This window comes from Grammomys surdaster, unplaced genomic scaffold (assembly GCF_004785775.1).
Source record: "Grammomys surdaster isolate TR1022 unplaced genomic scaffold, NIH_TR_1.0 130, whole genome shotgun sequence".
NCBI classification, from domain to species: Eukaryota; Metazoa; Chordata; class Mammalia; order Rodentia; family Muridae; genus Grammomys; species Grammomys surdaster.
In genome coordinates, this window is record NW_021604588.1 from 21,821,730 (window position 1) to 21,849,094 (window position 27,365).

Consider the following 27,365-nt stretch of genomic DNA (forward strand, 5'->3'; position numbering starts at 1 on the left):
CTCTCTCTCTCTCTCTCTCTCTCTCTCTCTCTCTCTCTCTCTCTCTCGACCTTCCACCAAGAAAATAAATTGTAGGTCTGGTGAGATGACAGAATAAAGCAGACTCTAGTGGTCCATGGCACAGCCGGGGATGTATCAGTCTGTAAAATCCAAAACTGACTTGGGCACTGAAACACATGTACGTTTGTGTTCTCAGAACAACCCACTTCGAAAGACCATTTATTTATTTATTTATGTACTTGTTCAGTTCATATGAGGGCATTAGATGCCCATATACAGATGGTTGTGAGCCTCCATATGATTGTTGGACATTGAACTCAGGACCTCTGGAAGAGCAGCCAGTGCTCTTATGCTCTTAACCACTGAGCCATCTCTCCAGCCCCAGAACAACCCACTTTTACAGGATTGGTACAAAAGAAAAAACATACTGAAGACCTAAGGAGACTCAGTCAAACCCAGCAAGTCCAGACAAGTTGACTTGTGACCCCTAAGGATGTGTCACCTTACAAGCAGGCGAACTGATAGGTCCTTTCTTAGTCAGTTATTTGGTTGTCTGCCTTGAGGCAGGGTCTCAGATAGCCCAGGTTGGCCTCAAACTTGCTATATGGCCAAGGCTAAGGGAAGTTTTGAACCTCTGTCTCCATCTCCCGAGTGCTAGGATGACAAGCACGCACCAGCACACTGGTTTGTTGAGTCTTCTGGATTGAATTCAGGGTTTCACACGTGCTAGAGATGTACCCCACCCACTGAAGGGTTCCTCTACCCATCACTGGGTGGAGTCCCTACACAGCTCACTGCTACTTACATCTGCTTTCAACAACCAGCCTCGTCACCCTTCCCCTCCTCAGCCACCAGCCCCTCCAAGCTTCCCACCACACACCAGGGATTTCTGAACTTTGCAAAATATAAAAAAAAAAAATAAGGCTTTGTAAATGGTAGATTGTGCATACTCTCATCTCAGCAAACATGTTAAAGCTGGGAAGGAAAAGGGCATCTAAGTACCTCTTCTCTGCTTTAGTTGTAGGTTGAGCTGAAGCAAGGCAGCCAAGCTGAGGTAAACTCCAGAGCGGCTCTGGGTGATGGGGCAGTGTGTTAGAAAGAGCCCTGGGCTGTCAGCAGCAGCAGCAGAAGCAGGGCCTGGGATGAGCACCAGAATGTGCTGCTTACCACCCGGAAGCCTTAGGTGGCTTTCTGTTCTCTGTGGGCTAACATCCAGGCTCGTTGTGGAAAGGTGAGGCCTTTCCTGCCTCCTGGCTCAGTGCCTCCCTCTCTCACATGTTCCTCTCCAGCCACCCTGCAGGCCTTTCTCATTCTCAGACACACCATGGGGTTTCCTGTACATTTGGACTTTGTACTCACTGTGTTCTATCTGAATTCCCCACAAGGTAACTGCTATTGTAGAGGGTATCAGCCTGGGCACATATCTAAAGAATTCACCCCAGTAGACATTGCACAGAGCCCTGCTGAGATGTGACTTAGAAACCATCATCCGCTCTCCTGCTCATGGCTCCTGACTCCAGTAGGATGGATAAGAGCGCATCCCTGACTTGTTTCTGTCTTGCTTTTGTGTGTGATTCAGGAGGGCGGACGGACCAAAAGCCATCGATACTGGCCCAAGCTGGGATCCAAGCACAGCTCAGCCACCTACGGCAAGTTCAAGGTCACCACAAAGTTCCGGACGGATTCTGGTTGCTATGCGACCACGGGCCTAAAGGTGAAGCACCTGCTTTCCGGGCAGGAGAGGACAGTGTGGCACCTGCAGTATACTGACTGGCCCCACCACGGCTGCCCAGAAGATGTCCAAGGATTTTTGTGTAAGTTTTCCCCAAACTGAGTTTTACCGAATGTGTCATAGCCTGTCAGTTGAGTGGACTGTGGTCATGCCTACTCTTAAGTGACTTGAGTGTTAGTACTGAAGTCCCCTCACCTCTGCAGAGGACAGAGAAGATGAATAAGTGTCTCTTGTTCTGTTAATGTCTTATGCAAGTCTGCAAGAGTGTGATAACCTAATTCTGCATTGATTCAGACTTTTAGTGTCTCTATAGTCACTAGCAGGCCATAACATGGATGAGTCCTGAAGACTGCCCACCAAGTCAAAGATGGCAGTCAGAAACACCTAAGAATGGTAGGATTTGCCCTGCATGCATGCGGCACCAATATCAGGCAAATCCATTACATGTATTTTACTTTTCAGGGCATGGCTACTTTTAGATACTGACTCATGAGAATATATGGGTGCTGTGTGTACCAGGTAGTAGCCCAGGGAAGGTAACCAACAGCAAGTGGGCATACTGTGCTCACCACAGAGGCCCACTCTGCACAGAGACCCACTGTGTGCAGAGACCCACTGTGTGCGTGTTGGACAACATCAGAACCTTGCGTTTATTTTGATATGTTTAGAATCTGCCTCAGGGTCTGAGAAGGCTCACAAGACAGAGATGAGGTTGTCAAGACCTAGGGAAAAAAAACTCTTCTCTGCTTCTGTTAGCTTCTGATGTTTTGACAGAAGGACTTCATTTACCACTACCATGGGGAATGGCCTTGAGGAACATAAAGAACACGGAGTAGGTCAGCTATGGGGCAAAGAATCCAAAGCCCCAGAGAGGTTTAGTGACCAGTTGTCTATCCTAGCTGTCAGTGAGGTGGGGTGTGACCGCTGCAGAACTTCCCGCCCTCCTAACAGCGCTGATTATTCAGCTTAGAGAGTCTTCTGCTGGTGGACTTGTTAAAGTTGTCTCTAAGAAGAAAATCCTGGTTAATACAAATAGATTTGCTTGATGGTTGCTGTTCTGCTGACAGGTGGGGCCCAGAAGATGCTCTAAAGTGTAGTCAGATCCTTTAAGTCAGAGCCGGTTTGAGGGATGACAGGTTAAACTAGTGGAGGATGCAGGGCATCCCCTGGTGGGTTGCCCAAGGGTTGATTTTGTAAGAATCTTGACACAGTGCTTGGTGTATAGCAGCTGGCTATTGGAGCATCCAGAGATCTTATTTTACTTGTTACATGATTATGGCAAAACCCATTAAGGGTCCTGTGGCTGTTTTTCTTTTGTGTCCCTTTGGGACAGTAAACAAACCTTTGTGCACCCCTGCTGGGCCAGGCAGCTGCTAGAAGCTGTGAGAGGGTCTTGAACCCTTCACCCACAGACATGTTGTCCCTCCACCCACAGGCTTCTTGTCCCCAGAAGTGGGGTTCCTATTGAATAGTCATATAACTTCATGGCAGTGGGTTCCCACAAAGCCTTTTTTTTTGACATCTGAAAATGAATCGAAGCCTTGGTTGACATTCACTGATTCTGTGTCGGGGAAGAGGATGGGGCAGGTGGCTGCTCTTTCGCCGACAGTAATTGGCTCTGACAGGCGGGCATTTCAAGGGGACTTAGTGGATGCTCATCCCAGTCTGTGAGGAATATGAAATACTGTAAGTAATGTCTAGACTCATCTGCTGCGGGACTTGGGGATTTGCAGAGAGGGAAACAGAATTTAATTTTTAAAAAAAAGAACTATTTAAAGAACAAGTTCTCCTGTGGACTAATTACAGACTCCCAGCTGGTCTCTTCTGGCTTGGGGTGTTGCAGCAGTTAGCAGCCAAATGATTAGTGTCTTATAAGAATTGCAAATTATTATGACCGAAAACAAAAGAGTCACCCTCGGCCCTGGCGCCTCCCTGCTATTCCCCCCACCCCCTGGATGCAAAGTCATGTGACACACTTGGGTGACAAGATTCACATTTTGTCCTGCAGCCTACTTGGAGGAAATCCAGTCAGTCAGACGCCACACCAACAGCGTGCTGGAAGGCATCAAGACCAGGCACCCCCCCATCGTGGTTCACTGCAGCGCAGGGGTGGGAAGGACCGGCGTGGTGATTCTCTCTGAGCTCATGATCTACTGCCTAGAGCACAATGAAGTGAGTCGTCCACCTCTCTCTTGCTATATTCTGGGATGGAACGTGCACTTGGACCTGTGTGCACGTGTATGTGTGAAGGCCAGAGTTCAATCTCAGTGGACATCCTTTAGGCAGCATCGCCTGTTTTCTGAGTCGGTGTGTCTTATCGCCCAGAGCTCACTAATAGGCTAGGCTGTCTGTCTAGCTAGTGAGTCCAGGGCTCCTCCTGTCTCCACCTCCCAGTGCTGGGATTAAGTCCACACAATTATGCATAGTTATTGGTCACAACAACTATGGGTTTAGGGAATTTAACTCAGATCTTCACACTTCTGAGGTGAGCCGTTTACCAACTGAACCAAAGTCCCAGGCTTCTTTCTGTGTGCTGTACCTTGATGCCAGTTCTGCACCGGAGCCATGCTTTGCGGTTGACTCCTCTCTGCTGACCTGTGGTTCCCAGCTGGACTCCAGTATACATGGCTTCCCTTGTCCCTTACTGCCTGCTCGAAGCTTTGTGAAGGCTCCTAAATGCAAAAAGAAATGAGGATGTTCTAGAAACTTCCAGCAACCCTGACTGACCATGGGCATTTCCAGAAGCAGGCAGATGAGTTCTGTTGTGGGTTGTTTGCCATGCCACATGGCTCTGGCATGTGGAGTTCAGATGTGTCCTGCATTTCTGGGATGTGCTTTGGCCCAAATCCTGTGTGAAGATGTCGAATGCGGTTGTTTGTTCCTTATGGTGTAGTTTTTAGTTGGGGTCATTTGCCCTTGTCTGGCTTGGCAGTGTATTGTGTATGTAGCACACAGGCTGGGAACGTGGGCCGGCATTGGCCGTACTTTGTTATGCTCATGCAGGGTGTGTGATACCTTGTGCTGCCATAGATTCTGGAGTTACGGTGAGAGACATCGACAACACTCTGCTTTCATCCACGTAAGATTGTGTGCAGGGTGGGGGCAGTGGTTTTGGATTCTGCTTCTCTCTCTGTGTGTTGGCTTATTTGTGAAGGGTCTAGGATCTAACCTGGAACTTTGCACCTGTGAGGCAAGTGCCCTATCACTGAGCTATACACCTTACCTCTCATGGGTGTTTCCTTGTGCTTTCTAGTGGGTCCTGCTATGTAACCCTTAGGCCAGGCCCTAAACCCTAGGCTGTAAGGTTAATAAAGGGGCACCCTTATCTCTGCTCCGTGAAGAGCCAGGCCCAGATGAGGAAATCCAGGTCCAGAAGCAATCGTGTGATATAGCTGGAGCTATGTAGCTTTAAGCAGCTGTCTGACGGCAGGAAACAAGCTCTCCTCCTCTGAGGTCACTTCCTGCCTTCTGACTGTTTTCAACAAGCTGTTCAGGTCCCAGATCGTGCAGCGAGGTACTCTCCTTATGTGTAACGGATGCTTCGATGTGTCACTATGTATACTGGTAGACTTAGAGATTTGAAAATGAGCTTTATTTAGTACTGCCCTGTCTTGTTGCCCGTGAGAGGCCGGTTCTTTAGCTCTTTGGAGACCCATCCACAACCTCTGTGAAGGCTGGCGATCGTGATGCCAGCCATGCATCAAAGCCAGCCTGGCACAGAATGGGTGTGGATTGGGGGATCCAGCTAGCAGGCATCCTGGGTTCTCTGAGGCTCAGAGTGGCTCAGTGTGCCCTCCCCCCAGACTCCCATCATCCCCCCCTTTCCACTCCCCCGCTGTGGTGTTTCCCTCAGTGCTCAACTGTATTCCAGCACATTCCTTGCTGGTGTATGGCAGTCCTAAAAACACTTCTGTTCCCATTGATACTGAGCGATAGCAAGGTGACTCACACAATTCATTTCCTGCCCCCAGCCCTGGCACAGCCAGTCTTATCTGTCAGTTTCCCATGGCTGCTGTTGAGGAGAGATCAGACCTGGCTCCTCCCACTCCTGTCTCTCTCTCTCAGGAGAAGGGCCAGCATGTTTAGTTTGTTCTTTAAACAAAGACTTTTGACAAATAAATATGAAACCGTTATGGCCTATTTTTCTCCCATCCCAGCTTAGCCTGCCTTTCCTAATGGCTGAGATGGTTCGTGTGTTTTATATTTTGATTTGCGATTCTAGCAGTGTTCATTGTGCCAATGAATTGTTTTCCCTACACTTCCCCCCCCCTTTTGTATCATTTAAAAATATTTTTAACTATGTGGAGATGCTGAGTTAGGCATGTACGCCGCCCACAGAAGCCAGAGGAGAGTGTCTGAGGTTCTGAAGTGTAACCGCAGTAGTTGTGAGCCACCTGATGGGGGTGCTGGGAACTGGTGGAGTGTGGAGTCTTAACCTCCTGAGCCAGCTCTCTCGCCTGACTGTCTCATGGGGACTGAGGGGAGGTTCCCGCAGCGAGGGGGTGGCTGTGAGGTGGAGGCTGGTAGTCATAACTCTCCAGGACACTCTGTAGTGTCAGTGCCGTGGGGCTTTCTCTGCTGCTCTTTGTGTGTCAAGGACCATGTCTGCCCAGCCCTGCATATGCTGGGGCACTTGTGTGCCAGTGGTAGTGGGGAGCTGATGGAGGGGTTGGGGTGGGGATGGTGGGAGGTGAGGATGGGGGGTGAGGGTAAGGATGGGGGTGGGGATGGGAATGGTGGGGGTGAGAGTGGAGGTAGGGGTGATGGCAGGCGTGATGGTGGGGGTAAGGAGGGTGTAAGAGGATATGAGAGAAGTAGAAATGGTAGAGGAGGATGCTGGGGAGGCAGGGAGGGATGGCAGATTTTTTCACAAGAGAAAAGAAGTATCTTGAGGGTTGAGGAGATATCCCAGTGGCCATAAGCGCTTAATTGGGAAGCAGATCTCTTAGCCTTCATGAAAAGCTAGATGTGGACAAGCACACCAAAAGCCAGGGGAGACGGGAGACACACAGGACACAGATGACAACACAGGATGGGAGTGACATGGTCCCACAGTGCTGGGGCTTACTGGCCAGCCAACCCAGATGAGAAACGGCAAGCTCCAGTTAAGTGAGGGACTCTGTCTCAATGGCGTAGGGCATCCGACGTCCGCCTCTGAGTATACACACCCTTACACACTGGTGTGCACATACGTGCATGTGCCCCATACATGAGTCTCCACATCCCATAGCAAGGAAATATCTGGGCCAGCAAGATGGGTCAGTGGGCAAAGCTTTACCACCTGAGTGTGGTCCCCAGGACACACACAAATAAGCATAATCTTTTTAAAAGAAGAAATAGCTAACTTGAGGGGGGTTGAGACAGGAGCATTCGTAAAGCCCTGGAGGGTCAGAACCCTTAGCTCTGCCTCCTTCCAGGTTGTCAGCAGTGGGCAGAGGCTTCCCCCGGAAGGGAAGAGCTCAGGAGAAGTGTCCCGTCTCAACCTGTGTGCGCTTTCTCTTCCCTCGCAGAAGGTGGAGGTGCCGACGATGCTGCGGTTCCTCAGGGAGCAGAGGATGTTCATGATCCAGACCATTGCGCAGTACAAGTTCGTCTACGAAGTCCTCGTCCAGTTCCTGCAGAATTCCAGGCTCATCTGATCTCCAGGATGCAGCTCTGTCCTGCAGGGGGCGCCACTTCCAGACAATATCTGCCTCCCCAGCTGGAGGTAGATGGCTTGGCAGCAGGCAGGAGCCAGAGTTACTTACAAACATCATGTATTATTTTATAAGACATAATTTATTTTTTTTCCCTCTTTGGAATAAGTTCTGTGAGATATTATAATGCATATTTTTTTTCACAATAATATAGTGCTTCTCATTTGAACCACATGTTGACTGATCTGCAGTGTAAACCTCCCGGAGGGAAGGTGGTGGCCCCTTGGGACATTGTAGACACAGAGGCATAAAGGGAAAGCATCTCTAGTGAAGTTGCAGGCAAATTGGTAACACCCCCAGTCAAAAAGTGGCAAGAGAAAGAATTCATCCTCAGCTGGAAGGGAGAGAGTCAAGACCCTTGAAAAGGTTCCTGTACACCCTGAGTTCGTGTACCTTGCTATGCGCTTGCTTTTCTCTTCTTCACTTCTGCCCTCACCCTCAGCGATCTTTCTCCCTAAGCCTAGGTGAAATGTGGGATTGGCTGGAGAGTACAGTGCCTCTAATGGTGGCGATGCCATCTTTGGTAAATGGGGCTGCTGTTGTCTTTTCTCTCACCCCTTGTTCTGGTTCAGAAGTCTGATACAGTGATGGACAGCAGGCTGGGTATCTGCTGCTTTGTCTTGCATACTCACAACACTGTGGTCTGGTAGCCCTGGGCCAAGCCGACTGCACAGCTCAGCCCTTTGCCTGATTTTGAGAAGAGAACACACCAGGGTGGGAATGGAGTTGGGTGTGGCCGATGAAGCTTAGGTACAGTCTGTCTTCATATTCTTTCCTAAGTTGTTAGAAGGGTCTTAAGGGAAATGGTGAAGGGAATTCACATCTGGGAGCTGTCTGGCACTTAGTAGGGCCCTGGCCGGGAGGGGACACACACCTGTGTCCGACTCACTGCATGCTGCTTGATTCTAGGCTGTAGCTGATGAGGGCTGAATTGACCCCTCTTAGGGCTTCCTTGCTGTCCTGAGGCAGGGTTCCTGGGTGATCTTGAATTTGTTACGTAGCTAAGAGGATAGCTCCTTATCTCTCCGTCTTCCTGTCCCAAGTACTGGGACTTCAGGTGTGTACTACCGCACACAGGGCACACTTGCCCCCTGTAATGAATTCTGAGACCATCTCTTGCAAAACCTTCCACCGCCTCTCTTTCCTGTGTAGCCCAGTCTGGTCAGTGACAGCATCAACCACGTTCGATTTGAAGCCCAGTTTCCTGCCTACGTCTACTTTTTCTCTGAGTATAATCATTTAACTGTGAGTCTGTGAAACTGACCGTACATTTTTTCCCCTTTTTCCTGAGCTGAAAAGACCAACCAGAAAGTGTATGCCTTGGTGGCTTTTGTCCTCACCCACAAGTGAATGCTTATGACAGCAGATTCCCTATTAACTCCTCTGGAAGATGAGCCAAGCTGTCTTCCCACTGGGCAGGGGTGGTGCTGGTGCTGATGTTGCTATGGCATCTGTTGGTTCAGACTCTGTAGAGGAGGCACCGCCAGCCTCCCTTCCACCATGCAGATTGAATCAGGGCACCTTGATGGCCTGTTATACTGTGTGAATTCTGACAGTATGTGGGTATTTCAGGGGGAAAATGTTAGAGTATTAGGGGTGGGAAGTCTCCTTAACTTCCTTGGACGATGTTTCCCCTTTCCGAGTCCTGACAGTCTGCCCCACGTATGGTTCATTATGTAATGAAGAACGCTGGTCCTTGTCTGTCGTCTCTAAGCTTTAGTTGGTCAGATTGTCTCGCACGGGCAGTGAGGAGATAGGATGTCCTTTTGTACTGGTGACTCGGGCTGTTTCTACCCTATGCTAGCAGAACAAGGTACAGGGAAGAATGTCAGTTTACTACCCAACTTCCTAGCCAACACATGATGAGACCCAGAGGAAAACATTTAAGTGTCTCGAGTACGGATTCCATTCTCAAACACCACTGTTAGTTGCTTCTGGTTCTTCAGTACATTCCGAATTCCTTTCCCATCCCCAGTAAGTCCCGTTGGATCTCTGGTTAAATTATCATCAGGCGTTTAAAGAGGCATCTGCATAATAGTTGCCCAGAGACACTTTCTCTCTGGGAAGTGAGCCAAGGAATAAACCTTGAAGCAAAGTGTATTAAATTAGTTATCTGGTTAGGCCTTTTGGACAGGTTTCCTACGATGCGTGGGGACCAGAGCTGGAGTTGTGAGGGCCAGTGCATTGCCACACTTTGGATTTGAAGGAGGGGAAGTTAAAACAGGAGCCAGTAAGACCTCCCACCTCACAGCAGAGCAGTGGGCTGCTCGCCTGCCCCACTTTTGAGGTCTTCCAGTGGTACCACACTCTTTTACTTACACTCATCTGCCTAAGTCCACCTCTGTCCCGGTTCAGGGGCCTCTGCATCCTGCCTGCTTACCATGGTGTCTGCATTCCTGAGATCGTGAGCTGCGTTAAAGGTGAAACGGCCGAGGCATGTCTGGCTGAGCTGTGGCTGGTCTTGTGGGGCTCTGCAGTGACTTCAGGTGGGATCCCAGGGGCCTTCGCTTCTGCACATGCTCCTTCTTCAGTAAGAAGTAGAGAACAGTGGTAGGCATGTAGGACACTTTGTTGAGGTGAAGACAAGTGGGTTCCTGCTTATTTGGAGATGAGCCGAAGACACGAGGGAGGCTGAGGGCATCTCACGTGGACTGCATTGAGCATCTTTGGTTTAATGTACTTACTTTGAGAGACATTGCCTGCCATGAGAAAGGGATTACTCATGGTTAGAAGCAAGCTGTCATCCCGTCCCCCCAACGCCCACCTCAGTCTTGAGCTCTTTCAGCCTCCTCCACTTCAGGACGTGGTCTTCATGAGACACAGCCACCAGCTTCTAGGCCGCCATACCCTGCCCGCTCTCAACTTCTGCCTTTAGCTACCACTGTCTGTCGGTTAGCATTTTCCTCTCTTCTCTAGTTTAACATAGACTGGCCTGTAGTGAATTTCCAAACTGACTGAATGCATAATTGTTTCTTCCCCAATTCAGGAAGGAGGTAATGCCATTCGTCTTTCCTACAACTAAGCTAGTGGACACAGAACTAGTTCTTTGTGACCTTGCTACCTGGCTGTGTTCGCTTTGCATCTGGTCGGGCTGGAAGGTGCCCCTGAATACTGGCCAGCTGGGTTGACAGACCTGTTGCTGTGTAGCCTTCTGTCCCTTCCTGTAAGCTCATGCCAGACGTTATCAATGACCACGAGTCTCAGGCAATAAGTACCCTGTACCTTCTAGGCTCTCCCATTTCTAGTGGCATGTCTGATGGAGAGAGTAAATTCAGTTAATTGATTTCTTTTTGGAGATGTGCCAGTTACTTGAGGTGGAGAGGGCAAGAATACCGGGACATTCTAGAATAAACTCAAGGAACATGATTAGCCCTGACCCCTGTTCCCAATAATTTATTCATGCTTCCCAGTATTAGGAATGAGCTGCCTACGGATTGCCAGGTCACTGCCATCGGGCCCTCAACTTCTGTGTTTACCAAAGATTCTGTTGCTGCTGTTTCTTGCTGACATTCTAGCCAGGTGGCCACCTCATTCAGTGTTCTCTCTCCAAGAGTGGCTCACTCAGCGTCTAGCAGAGAGCTTTGGGTCTTCTAAGGGAAAAGGCACATTCCCTGGTGACCTGTGACTTGATGAGTGACAGATGCATTGGCTCTGGAGGGTGGAGTCAGTCACAGCCCCAGAGGGTTATTACAGCCTGAGCACAGAGGATGAATTGGACTGGCTTTCGCCTCACTTCTGAGTCCTTTGGTGGCAAATCACCTTTCCAGGGACATCTACTGAATGTACTATCCACAGGTCTGGGGAAATACGAGGGTGTGCTCAGCACATGCTGCCAACATGGCTTATCCAGATGTCGGTTATTTCAGGGGAGCTGGGACACTGGTCCAGCAGCTTGTCCACATCGATCCTCTCTTCCCTGTTCACAGCTTTTGCTATAACCTTAGGGGAAGTGAATGTTTTCACCCGGTGTGTTCAGTCCTTTGTAGCCTTTGCCGATTAATACAGTACATCTCCTTTCTCGGACTCTCACTGACGTGGTCCTGTTAGCCTGTTCATGACCGGGCACTGGGGATATGGCACCATTCAATCTCATAGGTGGATAGCGTACTGCTGTTTGGAGATCAGTTCTTGCTGTTCGGAGCAGCCTCCTCATTTTAGAGATAAATTAAAGGGCATTTGGTTGTCTGGCAGGAGGGTTGGAGCAAATGCCAGCCTAAATATGGCTCACTGGTGCATGGAAAGTGTCTCTTCTGTTAGTCTCTTGCCAGCAGGAACATCATTCCCTAAAAGCACTCAGAGCTTGTCCAAAGACAGTAGGGAGAGGTTAGATCACCCCTGGATTTCTTACCCAGAATTCTTCGGGCATATACTTTTTTGAACCCTGCAGTGATGTCAGAATTGGAAACTATAACGCAATACCCCAGGGAAGACTGTGATCCAGCCTCGGGATCTGCTTCTTCTGGGCTCCTTACTTGCTACCTGTATTGGGTTGTGACATGTGGTCTTTGCATCTGGACAGTTGCTCTGGAGACTCCTTGCCCGATACTGTGTGCTTGTGAGCAGAGAGTTCTGCCCATGCACGCTACCCCTGTGCTTAGCATTCACAATTTCTCTTGCTTGTGAATGCCTGTGCAAGTCACGTTTATACAAGCGCTGCGCTGTGTGGTGACGGTGAGTGTTCTTGTGCAGGGACGAGGTGGTGCCCCCTTGTGATGCCACTGTCTGCATCCCAGGTCACTTTGTTTACCCAGAATACCACCAGCTTTCCTTGCTTCCTCACTTGCTTTCCAGATGAGCTCTCTGAAGCTCACTTTTTATTTTACCCTACCTGTCCACAAAGCTCCTACAAAAGTTACATCTGGCAAAAAGGACCATGGCCTTAAACATCTCTAAAATGTCCACGGATGGATTCTTAATTTAAGAAACAATGGTTCCACGGCTCCGGGGGTGGGGAGGGGGGGGGGGGGTGGGGGGGGGGGTGGGGATAGGATCTGGGAAATGAGTGTCCAAAATGAATTGGATAGAAGGCTTCTCACAACCAGGCCTCCATCCTGAGGGGCAAACACTGTCCCTCAGTACCAGAAGAGAGAAAAAAGGACAGATGTTAGTGCGACTAGAAATAATGGCAGTAGACTTCTCGTTTATTTCCAGGTGCCCCTAACAGGCTTTTGAGTGAGAGCGCCAGTGTGGTGACCTGCAGTCTAACCTCCTTCTGGCTTGCTGGACTGTCTGCTTCAGTCTCCCTGGTCAGCTGGTGGGACAGGTGCTCCTCAAGGCTCCCCAGGGAGCCCCATGGAGCTATGATTGATAGCTAATGCATGATAAGCTATCTCCAACCCCCTGACTTGCTTATTTTACCTTCCCCAACCTCTTCCTTCAGGGACACAAACTCTTTTTGGGTGGAAAGCTGAGAGGAGAGAAGCTAACCATTTAGATCGGAAAGGGTTTTTCCATGCCTTAGGGTGGGACCTCACACTAAACCCTCAGGAATGCTGAGTGTAGCCAGGTGGCTCGGGCAGGCGCTTGGAGTTCTTGGCATTTCTCTGGGGCCTCCAGCCTCCCTCAGTGCAGTGTTAGCTAATAAATACCTTCAGTATTGAACTGAAGACTGTCCTTCAGAGCCATTTTATTTAGACTCAAAGGCTGTAAAGTTTTATTGCAATTTCCTTTGAAGCTCCTTGCCACTACTGGTAGTCCTGGAATCCTTTAACCACATTCTTTTAGCTACAAGCTTCCTCAGAGATGATTTCCACTGGGTGCCCTCGTCCCTCAGTGGTCAGCTGACCTGGCTAAGGGTTCCCTGGGGGAGGTTACATATGCAGATGACTATTGAAAGTGTAACCTTTTGTGACTTGTTACATAATAACTGGCTAGTTTGCTTCACTGGTCAGTCACTTCTTCATTCGGTATTTTGATGCTTGCTTTTTGGTTGTTTCTGTCAGATGTTGTGAGTTTTGGTTTCCTTCAAACTAACTGACATTTAATAGTTTTTATTTTGAAATGATACAGAGACACCCTCAGCTTAGAAGCCAGCTTTCTTTAGGGTTCTTGGGTCAGCCCACAGAAGCCCTCAGACCTCCACCACAGTTGGAATACAGTGATATGCCAGGTGTGGTTGGCTTTTGTGGACTGGCCTGGGCATGAGATAGCACACACTACGTTGTAAGCTAAAAACAAAAACAAAAGCATTGTTGTTAAAAAAAAAAAAAAAGAACAAAAACAAAAAACAAAAAAGCATTCCAGGTTGGGACTCAGCGCCCAGTCCATGGCAGCTGCTCACCCCTCAGTGGCTGTCAAACCTCTCTCCTAGCAAACTACACCTGAGGGCTGGAGAAGGGTAGAGGAGACAAGAGGACGACATTCCTTCCTAAGTTACCGATGGTCACCTTGACTGTGCTTTGGCAGAGACTCTCCGTCACACGGATAATATTAAAAGCCCAAATAAAGCTATGCATGCTGTCCCATGAGCTGTTGTCTGTCAGTAACAAGCTTCTGCTCGCCAGCCTCTTACACAGCTCTGAGGTGTAGGGTGCTGACTTTTGACAGTATTCTTTTGCACTGTCCCGTCTTTCTACAAAGTCTTACTTAGATAATGATCCTAGAGGATGTTGTCTCTGTCCTTGCTGTTGCTGTAAACTGTTTCCTATGTGCCTTTACAAATGTGAGAACTTTATTCTACCCCCACTTTTTTGTAAAAAAATATGTATTGATTTCTACATGCAATAAACCTTGTTTTGTTTTGACAGAAAATACCTTGTGTTTTCCTAACACACCTGCACTAGGTGAATACACTGGCTTCCCTTACTCTGTATGTGCATGCTTGTGTGGGTGCACACGTATGGGTGTGCATCCACGTGTGTGTACATGCCTGAAGAGACCAGAGGCTAACCCTGGGTATCATTCCTCAGGAAACATTTACCTCATTGTTTTGAACAGGGTTTCTCACTGGCCTGGAACTTCTGATTCAGGCAAGCCTGAGGATATCATGTCTCTGCCACTGAGATTACACACATGTGCCACCAAGCTCTGTTCTGGAGTTCGAACGCAGGGCCTCATGCTCACGTGGCCAACGCATTTCTCACTGGGCTATCTACCCAGTCTTATTGTCCCTCTTACTTTAAGATGGGTTTTATAGGCAAAGACCTCTAGGAAAACCTGTCCTGTTTTTCTCCTGATGTTGTTTTCATCTGGGCTTTTCTTTTTCAACCCTTGCACAACCTGGTCTTGATGCAGATTTTGTTTGCAGTTCCTCATGTGGAGGAGACACTCACAAAGCAAATGCTAGGCTGGGTTCTTTCCCCACATTCAGAGAGAACCTGCAGGAAGCCTCCCTTCAGGGGCCCTTCAGCCATGGCAGGGAACCAGCTAGCTCTTGTGAGGAGGAAGGAGAAGGCTGTGCGCATCCTTGGTGAGCAGTGGCCAGTGTCAACAGTTTCCAACAGTAAGCCATTCACAACCCCAACTCCTTGCCCCTCTGAGCAGGAATACTAAAAGCTTCTCAGGGGCAAGAGGAGATGTTTGTTCATTTCAGCAACCATGGAAATATTTCTATTTTTATGGTGACCTTATCAATGGGACAATTGTGATTCTTGAAATAAAAGCTGCGTAATGTTTTTAAAAGATGCAATACAAAATAGGTCATTGAAAATGGGGATCAATGAGTCAGGGTGAAGAGAAAGGTTTGTCTGTGTTATACCGAGTAAGCCCAATTTGTTTTCTTTTGTGCATTCCAAAAACAACTTTCGGTACACACTTGAGAATTAAACTGTCAACATAAGGCCTGGGGACATGGCTCAGTGGTTATGAGCACTGGCAGCTCTTGTAGAGGCCCCAAGTTGAGTCCCGGCTCCCACAGGGCTGCTCGCAACAGTCTGTGATTACCGTGATAAACTCTTTAGGCTTAGATGCAGACAAAATTCATATACATAAAAGTTAAAAATGTTAAAGCATACACTTGTTTGTCTCCAAGGAGAATATTAATAGAGCAAGAAGAAAAAACTTTTAAGTATTTATTTTTAATTATGTGTACTGGTGTGTCTGTCTGTGGGTATATGCACACAAGTGCAGTGCCTGATGCAGCCAGAAGAGGGTGTCAGATCCTCCTGGAACTGTAGTTTTTGTTGGTTATGGGCCATCCAGCAGAGGTGCTGGAACCAAACCCAACACACAGAGAACCATGTGTTAGAGTGACAGAGGCACACACACAGAACCATGTGTTAGAGTGACAGAGGCACACACACAGAACCATGTGTTAGAGTGACAGAGGCACACACACAGAATCATGTGTTAGAGTGACAGAGGCACACACACAGAACCATGTGTTAGAGTGACAGAGGCACACACACAGACCATGTGTTAGAGTGACAGAGGCACACACACAGAATCATGTGTTAGAGTGACAGAGGTACACACACAGAACCATGTGTTAAAGTGAGGAAAGGCAGGAACCACAGAGTGGGTTTGGGAGTTTACATTTTATTTTCCTTAGCTGTACAAAACACAGAATCTAGGAATCAAGGAAAATGTATGAGTGACAAAACCCTTTTGAGGCAAAAATCTAGACAAATTAGTGAACCAGTCATGTCTGTGACGTCATATCTGAGCATGCAGATCCTTCCTGAGTCATACTAGCTGTTATGTGGACTCAGAAAAGCCCCACTCCCACCCCTTAGCTCCCTTCGTGTGAGGGAGAAAGGAACCAGCCCTGAAGGCCCTAGAGTTCCTGGGGTTGGCACTGGGGAGAAGGCTCCCTAAGAGTGCTCTCTGCTCTTCCAGAGGACAGGTTTGGCTCTGAACAGCCATATCAGGCAGCTGTCAGCTGTGAGCTGCCTGTAACGACAGCTCCAGGGGATCCGACATCCTCTTCTGGCCTCTGGTGGCACTGTTTGTGAGGTAATGGAACCTTTAGGTCAAGCCTTGCTGGAGGAAGTGTGTCTCTGGGGCTGGGCCTCATGCTGTTCTCCCTGTCCTGGGTGCGTGCAATGTGACCAGCCAGCCTCTTGCTCCTGACACTGTGACTTCCCTGGGGGGAAGTTCCAAGGGGACTTCATCCCTCTATAAATCCTTTTCCCCAAAACTGCTTTTTCTTTAAAGATTTGTTTTTTCTTCAGAGACACACACCAGAAGAGGGCACTGGATCCCATTACAGATAGTTGTGAGCCACCATGTGGTTGCTGGGAATTGAACTCAGGACCTCTGGAAGGGCAGTCAGTAGTCTTAACTGCTGAGCCACTTCTCCAGCCCACAAACAGAATTCTCAGTGTCCTAAAGGCTTGCATGGGTCTGTGGTGATGTGAAGACATATGAGCCACAGGGGAATCACTCTGTAGAGCTGGGGACATCCGGACATCCATCTCCAGCCCTCCCCGACAAGTTGCTTTTTGTCCAGGTATTTTATCACAGCAACAGAAACTAAACTAAATACACTAAACAATCCTGGGTAGATCGCAGGCATAGGAGAAAACCTGTTTTCTCCATTTAAAGATAGAAAACAATCTGCCTCTCCCCATGTGGAATAAAGAGTGGGGGGCATGAGTATTTTCACCAATGCAGACCAACACCCCTGTATACTTCAAGGTTATAAGTTTCAGAAGACCTGGGCAAAACCAGGCAATGGGCAGTGCAGGATCCTAGAAAGGTGTGTGTGTGAGTGTATGTGTGTGAGTGTATGTATGTATGTGTATGAGAGTGTGTGTGTGTGTATGTGTGTATGTGTGTGTGAGTGTGTGTATGTATGTGTGGATATGTGTATGTGTGTGAGAGTGTATGAGTGTATATATGTGTGTGTATGTATGTGTATGTGTGTATATATGTGTGTATGTGTGTACGTGTGTGTACGTGTGTGTGTGTGTGTGTGTGTGTGTGTGTGTGTGTGTAGGGAGATGGTAAGATACTGCTTTCGTTCAAGTCAAACCCTCCGCCGAGATCCCCTCTTCCCTCCACAGACAGCCCTGTCTCAGAAAAGACCCAGGTAACCACATACCCATGACTATCAGTCCTGAGGGAATCAGGACAGCTGGACTCTCGCACTGCAAACAACTGCTAAATGCAGAAAAGCTGCCCACTGTCCCACTGTCAAACCAGAAAAGCAGCTCACAGAACCATGTCAGGGTCTGCCTTGTTTGCCTCAGTGTACCTGGGGTAGGTGGACAGATCTTACCAGTGCCCTTTTCAGTGGCTTCCTGCCAGGGTGGGGCACACTCTTCTAATTTACTGAAATCTTCGTAAGTTATAAAGATGGCAGCCCAAGCTTGTGCAAGGCTCAGCAGTGGCATATACACTAATTCAGCATGCCTAAACACTGGGCCTCAACATGAAGAACGGGGCTGGCTGAGTCGTGTGCTGGAGACACATTCAGTGTTCTGCATAGAGGAGGTGCTCAGGGAATGACTGCACCCTACAGGAGAAAGTAGTCTACCAGCTAAACCTGAGTGTGTGCAGTAAACTGTGTTGACCATATGTGTGTGTGTGGGGGGGAGAGCACAGTTATCTAGTCAGTCAGTCATAGTAACATAGTGACATCACAGACAAGCAGAGGACCCTCCATTATGGTGAGATCACAGACTAGCAGAGGGATCTTCCATTATGGTGACATCACACACAAGCAGAGGGACCCTCCATTATGGTGACATCACAGACTAGCAGAGGGACCCTCCATTATGGTGACATCACAGACTAGCAGAGGGATCTTACATTATGGTGTTATAGACAAGCAGAGGGACCCTGCATTAAGTTTGACTTGTCAGCTCGTGGGGAAGTCACTCTCTAGGTTGCAGAGACTTTCCTATGAGAACTACCCCGACCTTGGGGGCAGCAGGCTCCCAGCTTAGGGACTGCTAATGAACCTAAGGAGGCCCTGTCCAGCCTGCTAGACTGGAAGGAGCTGGGCTCCTCAGGCGTGAGGGGTGGAGATGAGTGTTTGCTCACAACACATGGTTGGTAAGGAAATTCTTTTTCCTTCTCAAGCTTACCTTGGAGTCTTTCCAGGAGAGGACTACAAGGGGAATAGTCCACGGAAGGGAAGGGGAGGTGTCAGGAAGACAGCTCAGCTAAGCAACTCCAGACAGTGCCAAGGGAAAGCCTGGAAGAGGCCAAGTCCAGGGAGGTGACCCAGGCCAACGGCCTCTCCCTGCACCTTCCCTCCTGCCTGCTGTCTTCCTCCAGAGTCACTGTTTTGTGATAGAAACTGCAGACAGAAGATAACTAACCCACTCCCAGGCCGAGAACAGGGCTCAGGGATTGATGGAGGAGCCCTCCCCCGCCCCTGCAGCATCCTCACGGACAGCATCCTCACAGCATCCTCACAGACATCCAGAAACCGAGGCTTCAAGGACTGGCTCTTTTATTCTCTCCTTGGTCAGCTCTGCAGAGCATTCCGACAGGCACAGAGGGAAAATTGTTGCATTTTTAAAGCTCAATCTGCCCAAAATATATATATTATGTAAAATCATGCCATGGCCCTTAGAGGAAAGGCAAGCACTGGAAATGAACGGAAGGTCAGAGCTGAGTGTGAACCTGAAACAGCACGGCAAGGCTTTGCAGAAGGCTGGGGTGACCCGTGAGGTTGGAAAGATCCAAGTCCTGTGAGGATTCTGACGGAAAGCTGGGACGCACGGTCAGTGGCTCTCAATCTCCTGCTTGATCTCAGAGATGTACGGATGGTCCTTGCCGTGGGCCACCTCCATGATGGCGATGGCCTAGGACAGAGCAGAGGACGGGGCGGGGGCGGATGAACCCGACGGATGATGTCCCTGTTGCTGGTCCCACAGCCCTGCCCACTGCACCCAGCCCAGTAGGGGAGCATGCTGCCTGTCAGTGTGTCAGAGCACAGTGGGCAACCGTCACAGGCTCCTTCTCACTCTGCAAAGATACTCAGGAGAGACAAAGAAGGGCTCACGTCACTACATGCTCTGAACCCACTGTTCTAGATGTTTTAGATGCCATGATGCTTTCCAATGGTGACCAGACTAGGTACTCCTCCCTCGTGTCACTGAGAAAACAGAAGTGACACCAACGGAAAACCACACAACTCACACTTTATCCTAGCAGGACCCTGGGTCTTCAATCTCCATAGACGCTTTGGGAAATGTGAGGACTGGGCTAGTCTGTGGCTGCAGTATTTATACACAGTCTCACAAAGTGAGGCGAGAGACCAGCTCTGAAGTCACGCTGTGCTGTCGACGTCCATGTAAAACACAAGGAGACTCCGTATCTCAGGGGGGGTGAGTCGGTTTCCATAAGGGGTTCGACACAGACAGCAGACTGGGGTGACAGCTTAGAAAGTTCTGTCTCAAGCACGGACCAGAGTCCTAGCCCCACCCCCAAAGAAGGCAGCTGAGCATGGTGGCACGTGCTTGTAACTCCAGCATGGGCGGTGACAGGGGGATCCTTGGAGCTCAACAGCAGACTGGTCTAGCCTAACCTGTGACCTGCAGATCAGCGAGAGAGGCTGCCGACCATGGGGACTGTCTGAGGAACTATACCGGGGGTCCTCTTCTAGCCTCCATATTTTAAGTACCCTGTACATGAGCTTGTGTGAGCACACCCACAAGATGCTAAATGCTCGTGGGGCCCTGCACCTTTTGCACAGGCGTCTCAGTCCCAGCGTGGCTGGGGAGGTTAAAGCTTCCATTGTCACAGGTCCTGTATGAAGGACCACCATACACCCTAGACTCCTCAGGTAACCCACTGGAGCCACCCCATGAGAAAGCCTATCTCAATACTGTAAGAGGAGCCCGTGACTGACTTTGATGAATGGAAATCATAGTTAGTTCACTGTGGAATTTCCCCAGGCCACATAGTAACGCTGAGTGACTCTCAGTCCTGAGAGGCAGGCAAGCGGAGAGTAGAACTCTTCTCACAGCAATCCTTGCTCTGCCCTCTTGCTATGTGCTCTCCTACCCAGAAGGGCCTGGGTTAGACCAAGTGCAAGACTCAGCAATGGACCACCTCCATCTGCTGAGAGCACCCCAGGATGACATGGCCAGTCTACAGCGAGTCACCCTCAGCTTCTGTGGCCACTGCCCCCCAACCCCCAGGGCACAAGGGCACTTGAGAAGCAGACCTGACTGCTTCGACGCCCAGCCTCAAGCCCCACACGTACCTTCTTCAGGGCTCTCTCTCCGGCAGCTTTCTTCTCCAGACCCATGTACAGCCTTCCCAGCTTCAGCCACATGGAGGCCACATTGAGGGAGTACACGGGATAGTGCTTGCTGGAAAGGAGGAGATGGCAGGTTACCACATCAAAGCCTGCCAGGCTCTCTATAGCAGCTAGCCCTCCCCAGAGCCCAACTGGTGCCCGGCAGACTGTGAGGGGCTAGTGTGCACCATCAGAGGCACGGGGAGTGCTCCGCTGCCGTTTCCTTTGGGTGACGCTGTATCAGAGCTATTGGGGAAATCTTACCGTGAAGTGTACATCAACACAACTTTAGTCCTAACCCAGACCAAAGCGCCAGGGAAACATCAAAGCAAACACTGCTTTCACACAGACTGAAGAGGCCCCATCCCTCCCACTAGACACATCAAGACACACACACACACACACACACACACACACACACACGCTCACACATGTGCACACTCACATAGTATCTGAGGAACCCAACTCTGTTAAACCCTGAGCCCTCTGATTTCCCCCCCACACTTTCTCTCTCTTTCTCTCCCTCTCTCCCTCTCTCTCTCTCTCTCTCTCCCTCTCCCTCTCCCTCGCTCTGCTCTCTAGCATAACCGTGCGTCCAGTCAGGTTCTCTCAGGTTTGAACTCAAGTCTGCCTGATGGAGCCTGCTCATGAGCGAGCTGACCCACTTCCCTGGGAACAGAGCCCAGGACAGAGCTTGTGGGTGAGTTAGTGTGCAAATGTGGAAAATGTGCATCCCACAGGCCAGTGCGCTCTGCTCTACATATGCTGACGCTGTCCTGAAGACTGAATTCCCAGGCAGGTGGAGACATGCTGCCTTCAGGAAGCCCTGGGGCGTGCGGCACCAATCCCCCTGAGGGACAAATCTGAGGCCTGGGATGCTGTCTGCCTGAGTCCCTCTCTCAGGGGAAGGTTTGAGACCAGAGAACTTCCTCATCCCTCTACCAGCAGAAAAAGGTCAGAGGTCTCCAACCTGGCTCATTCCAGGAGCAGGTCTGAACACCTGGCTTCCTCTCCGGCTCCCCCTGCTGGCTCTCTAGAGCACAGTGGGTACACTGATGGCAGAAATTAGGGGTTGTAGGAGCAACCTCACAGCAAGTTTCCAGTCCTCAATCTTAGAACCAGGGCTTCTCGGACTCATCAGGATCACCAGGCATTTTCTGGGGACAGGGGACTTCTAGCCTAATGCTCACACTGTTCCACAGCTAATGTGCAGGCCTTCGGGAGCTCTGCAGGGAGCCCCGGAGTGGCTGGCCACAGGCAGACGACAATGCTGTGGACGTCTGCCTCTCACAGTAACGTCTGCTGACCCGCTAGGATGGGCCATTTCTCTGGCTCAGTCATGATTCCTACAAGTTGGAATCTCATCTTGTTTTACTTGACTGAGCAGGAGACACCAGTAGCCACGGCCAGACCGTTAATCCTCGAGGTCAGTGACATGCAGCTGGGATTGCAGTGTGCGGAGGCAGAAGGGAACCGTGTGGGACAAAGGTGGGAAAAAGGCTCTGGGACACCCCCACCCTTCTGCCTCCACTCACCAAGCCACAAGTGACATTTAACACAGAAGAGGCAGGTGGGCACCGGTATAAACTACTGGCTTTCTAACCATAGCCTGAATGGACTTCAGTGGACTTCAGTGGGGAACTTGTGACACTCTGCCTCCTGAGGGAGCTCACGACTCCTCCAGCACAGGGCGCACAGGGTGGAAGACAGCCACCAGGCTGAACCTGAGCTGTGACACCCACCTGTACGGCTTGATGATCTTCTGCCCGTACTTCAGGGCTCCTTCCCAGTCCTGCATGTACAGGCACACGCCCATGGCCTGGTACATCATGTGTAACATGTACACATTGCTGTCCTCAAACACGGAGCTCATCTTCTCCTGGCTGAGCTCACAGATCTCCAGCAGCTCACTGGGGGGTGCTGAAGTGTCAAGGAAACAGGCAGCATCCCAGGTGTGGTAGGTCACCTCCTCCCCTCTCCCCACCCTTACCTCCAGGGTAAAGTATAGAAGAGAATTGAAATTCCCTTGAAGAAACAACTAGGGAAATGCCCTGCAGATGCTGGTGTCATCACAGACCAACAGTGAGGATGGAATCCTTCGTCTTTGGTAAGTTCAAATCCTCAGCCCGGCTGGGAGCCCGAGCAACCCAGTACCTCATATTTGGACACACAGAAACTTTGTTCCAACGTTTTTCCAAGCACAGAGAGCAACTCCAGCCCAGGTTCTCTCTCAAAAGGTTTCTTACATTAGGAAGCAATGTGCCTCATAGGACTGGTGGTGCAGGCTGCCACCCTGGCTGTTGAGAAGGCTGAGGAGGAAGGAATTCAGGTTCAGAGCTTGCCTGGGTGTGGAAGGTGTTTACTGTCAGCCGGGACCATGCCATGAAAACTTATCTCAAAATAAAACCCAAAGACTAGAGGCAACACCTAAGTTACTGCCCTCTGGGATGCAAATGCCGGCTCTTTTCAAATCCCAAGAACACAGTACTGTGTGAGAACACAGATTCTGCTGACCAAAACTCTAGACCTGCCACCACCAACAGTATCCCTGAGACATGGCTGTGTGTCTAAGGAACTCCTTCCTCATGGGCTCCATAGCAATGGACACTAGTCAGTGTGCCGTGGATGGGACTGAGGTGAGCGAGGCTCTTAGCACTGTGCCCACCTGTACTAACACACAGACAATGTGGCTGCTCCAGGAGGTAGCCTTCCCCCACGTGACACTCCTGACCACTATAGTCTAGTGAGGACAGTCCCTGGCAGCAGAGCCGACACCCTGCTGTGGGCCACTGTCTTCCCACACACACACTCACAAGAGACTGTCTTCCTTTCAAAACTTTACTCCTCTCCTCCTCTCTCTCTTCCCAGCTTCCCCCACCACACCCTGCCAGTGAGACACAGCAGTGTGTCCCAGACAGGACACACAGAAAGGTTATATTTGTAGTGCTTGGCCCTCCGGAATTCCTCGATGACATTACGTGCGTATCTGACCATGTCTCGGACGGCTTCTGCCTGCGGTGGGCTGCTGAGCTTCCGGATTTCCACCTTGGCTTTGTCCTGAGGGGATATCCACAGTGTGAACACTCCCCCACAGTGTGAACACTCCCCCACAGTGTGAGCACTCTCTCCAGGGGGGATGCTCAAACCATTCCTGTGTTCCCACAGATGCAGAGGTTCTGGATCTAGAGGGAACCCCATGCTCTGTTCCCTTTTTATAAAAACATAAACGTGGACTTTCTGACCAGTCTTCCCTAGGCAGGATCCCAACTGTGTTTTCTGTGGGTCCATGTCTGTGTTTGCATGTCGGTCAGTCAGGAGAGACCAATGACCAGGGCTGGCCCTGAAAACCGATGTTCGTGCCATGTAGAACCAGGTGACAAGTTTAGAGAGCCTGAGGCTGTTCCCAGATGCCTTTCCCTCCATCACTTTGGGAAGCCCTTTGTGTGCATGTGTGGGTACACTCGAGTGTGTGTGCCTGCCTATCTGGAGGCCAGAGGTCAACTTGAGGTGTGATTCCTCGGGTGCGGTCCACCTTGGTTTAGTGCGTGCGTGTGTGGCAGGAGCATGCCTGAGCACAAACACGTGGGGCAGATGCATTTGCCCTGTTCTCTCACTCACCTTTCACTGAACCTGAAGCTACAATAGTAACCAGTAAACCCCAAACCCCAACAACCTTCTCTCTACACCCCCTCATACACACGCCCTCCAGCACTGTGGCTGCAGGCACACATAGTGACATGCACGCCCTAGCAACGGCCCTACCCCCACCTTGCTTTTTGAGACAGGTTATCTCAGTGGTCTAGACCCCACCAGTAGGCTCCTATGGTCCCTCCTTGCACCAGTGCTGGGATTGTGAGTTTATTTCATCTCATCTGTCTTTTTTACACGTGCTGTGGGGACTGAATTCAGGTCCCTGCAGAGGCAGCACTTTGCTGAGGTAGGTGACTTTCTAAGAAACAGGAAATACAGCAGGTCCTTGTCCCACTGGGGGCGCTTCACCCGCTGAACAGCGAGTCTGAGTGGGGCCTTGTCTACCTGGAGTCCCTGCGCCAGTCTTTGCCTCATGGGTTAATAGGGTCAAAATTCCCACTGTGTGGGAGACAGGTCAGGGGAGGCTGGAGTGGCTCGAAGCAGGGACTCTCCTCTGTCCTATCAATGAACTGACCTTGTCCTTGGTTGTACACTCCCGGCACTCACAGGTAAAGAAGTATGAGTCTCTTAACCGGTCATTCCTGTCTTCTGTTGGATACAGCAGGTCAATGTAGCTGGTGAACACCTGGGGAGTCAGAGGCCAGAGGTCTGTCACAGGGAACGAAGTTCCTACCGCTAGTGTGGCTTTGCAACCCTGACATGGGAGAGAGGAGATAGGCCAAGCAGAGCCCCTGCTGATGGTCACACAGTTCACTCTGGCTGAGAAGCTGTGGAGCTGTGTCCATCTTCTTGTGGTGGCCAGAAGTCTATATGCTCAGTCCCTGTAGTCTGGCCAACTAAGAAGAACCCTTCACTTTCCCTCACCAAAGATCAGGTCAAGGCTGGGGATGTGCAGGGGAGAACAAGGCCTTACACACCCTGGTCTCCCACCCTTCCTCCTGACATCACACCGTTGAGCAAGGGATGGGGGCGGGGGGCAGCTCTTCGTGGCCCCGGGGCAGTGTGGCACACATGGCAGCAGCTGTGACTCTGATGGCCAGGGAACATGGGAGCAGTCACTCAGGGTCCTTTATTCTCTTGGCTTTGCCTTTTACAGAAGGGTCTGGAACTAAGACCGGAAGCATCAGGTCTTCTGCGTGTGCCCAACATTTGACACTGCAATATGATGCCGTAATTTATAGATCATACCTGAGAAGCATACAATCGAGGTTTCTTAAAAGATCACAAAGACTACATAATATTTTAAATACATTTACGAGGCTGTGTTAGAGGGATTTCATAGCTCTCCCTGGCCACATGTGGCCGGTTAGGCAGTTCCCGCCATCTAGTCATAGGGACAGCAATGTCTACAGCTCACGCAACCAGGCATTGTCTGAAAATCACCAGTGGCAGGGTCCGTGGGCCTGCCAGGCAGTCAGGGACACCCGCACAGGGCTGGGTGCTGCAGTAGCAAGCGCCCCCTGACTCGAGAAGCAAGCCTGGGGCATATGTTGGTTCCATCTAATGCCAGGGACCTAGAGGGACTGGCTCTTTTCTCTCTGAGGGCAAATAACCCGGGACATACCAACTTCCCCAAACTGAAGTTACATGAACAATCAATCCGTGGTTGCAAGCCAGTGAATAAAGAGAAGCACCAACCAACCCTTTCCCTGGACACAACAGGTACACAGTGCAACCAACAGAAGCCTCCAGAAGATGGCGACAAAGGCCACTCCAGCATTCAAGGCTCAAACGCAAGTCATTAGCCTCTCTGGGTCGTCTAGAGCCTGGCTGGCCATTTCATTCTTGGTTTAAGAGAGGCCCCAGGGTCATCTCCATAAACCCAGTAAGGACCCTCAGCATCCTGGCTCCAGACTGGATCCATCCCCACCTCATGCTGGATTTAGTGACGGGGAGGAAGGAGGCTTGAGTGTCAGCAGTGAACTGCTAAAAGCTTCCAGGGAAATCAAAGCTTTTGTCACTTAGCGCTGAAAATTCTACTTAAAGTTTTAAGTACTCAGACATGTCCTTTATAACAGCATTGCGGGTTTAAACCTAACCTAGAGAGCATAATCGCACACAGCAACAGAGAGAAGTGATGTAGGGAGGCAGTGGCAGAGCAGGTGGCCCTCTTACCTCCTCCCCTAAGGGAAGGGAGCTGAGGCCCGTCCTGAGAGTGACTCTGCTTCCTCATCTGGGCGTGTGACCTGACATCTCTAAGCTGTGGTGGCTGACACTGACTCTCAACTGGACAGGACTGTACCACAGAGTGAGACCATTCCCCGACTTGCTTTTTTTTTGGGGGGGGGGCATTTTATCACCACAAGAACATTAGTGAACACAGGCAGCAATGTTTTAGAGCTTTGTGGGGTGTTGTTACGGGACAGGAAAGAACTTAGTAGCCAATTGTCTGACAACAGGGATACTCAGACCAAAAATCTTAGAAACTTCACTAAAAACTTCACTGCAGGAGGTTAGAGAGAGAGCTCAGAAGTTAAGTGCACAGGTTCGATTCCCAGCATCCACCTGGTGCTGTAACCCCAGATCTCGGGGATCCAACAGGCATGCAGGTGAAGCATTCAGACACACAATGGAAAACAAGGACTTTGAAAAAAAAGTGAATTTCATTCAAATGTATTTCTTGTTTCTATCTGACCAACGGAAACGGCACTCCTGTATTCGGTAAGGGACATCAAGCCAGGTCTCAAATCTGATACCATAATCAGGAAAGGCAGGAGTCGCCACTGGGTACCACGTGGATCTGGCTGTCCACTGCTGTACCCTCACCTCGTCTCCTGGGTGGATCTCCTGCACAGCTCGGACTTCTGCCAGGGTCCCTTTGTAGGTCACAATGACATTGGGGCAGCAGCTGTGATTCATCAACGCAACACTGCCAATCAAAAGAGAAAACTCAAGTTGTCTAAATGCCGTGGGCTGGCTGTTGAAGTGACTCATTGCTTACCTGTTGGATGAGTAAGAGGAACTGAGCCTACATAAGACGGTTAAAAGTCTATAGTCAGCCAGCTCAGACTATCCTAAGAGCATGTTCACGACAGTTAAAAGTCTACAGTCAGCCAGCTCAGACTATCCTAAGAGCATGTTCACGACAGTTAAAGGTCTACAGTCAGCCAGCTCAGACTATCCTAAGAGCATGTTCACGACAGTTAAA

General features: G+C 50.0%; 2 protein-coding genes across 2 annotated transcripts in view; one reads left to right on the top strand and one right to left on the bottom strand.

Moving 5' to 3' along the window:
- The window catches only part of Ptpn14 (protein tyrosine phosphatase non-receptor type 14), a 135,881-nt gene extending 126,086 nt beyond the window's left edge, over positions 1-9,795 (top strand). Inside the window, exons 17-19 of the mRNA XM_028761184.1 lie at positions 1,580-1,814; positions 3,741-3,904; positions 7,243-9,795. Coding sequence (XP_028617017.1) covers positions 1,580-1,814; positions 3,741-3,904; positions 7,243-7,371 — 528 coding nt within the window. The 3' untranslated portion in view covers positions 7,372-9,795. The remainder of the gene's footprint in view (positions 1-1,579; positions 1,815-3,740; positions 3,905-7,242) is intronic.
- Positions 9,796-18,752: 8,957 nt separating this feature from the next.
- Positions 18,753-27,365, bottom strand: part of Smyd2 (SET and MYND domain containing 2) — a 41,175-nt gene continuing 32,562 nt past the window's right edge. Inside the window, exons 7-12 of the mRNA XM_028761119.1 lie at positions 26,984-27,086; positions 24,732-24,842; positions 23,503-23,623; positions 22,309-22,483; positions 20,531-20,639; positions 18,753-19,124 (exon numbers count right to left, since the gene is read on the bottom strand). Coding sequence (XP_028616952.1) covers positions 19,044-19,124; positions 20,531-20,639; positions 22,309-22,483; positions 23,503-23,623; positions 24,732-24,842; positions 26,984-27,086 — 700 coding nt within the window. The 3' untranslated portion in view covers positions 18,753-19,043. The remainder of the gene's footprint in view (positions 19,125-20,530; positions 20,640-22,308; positions 22,484-23,502; positions 23,624-24,731; positions 24,843-26,983; positions 27,087-27,365) is intronic.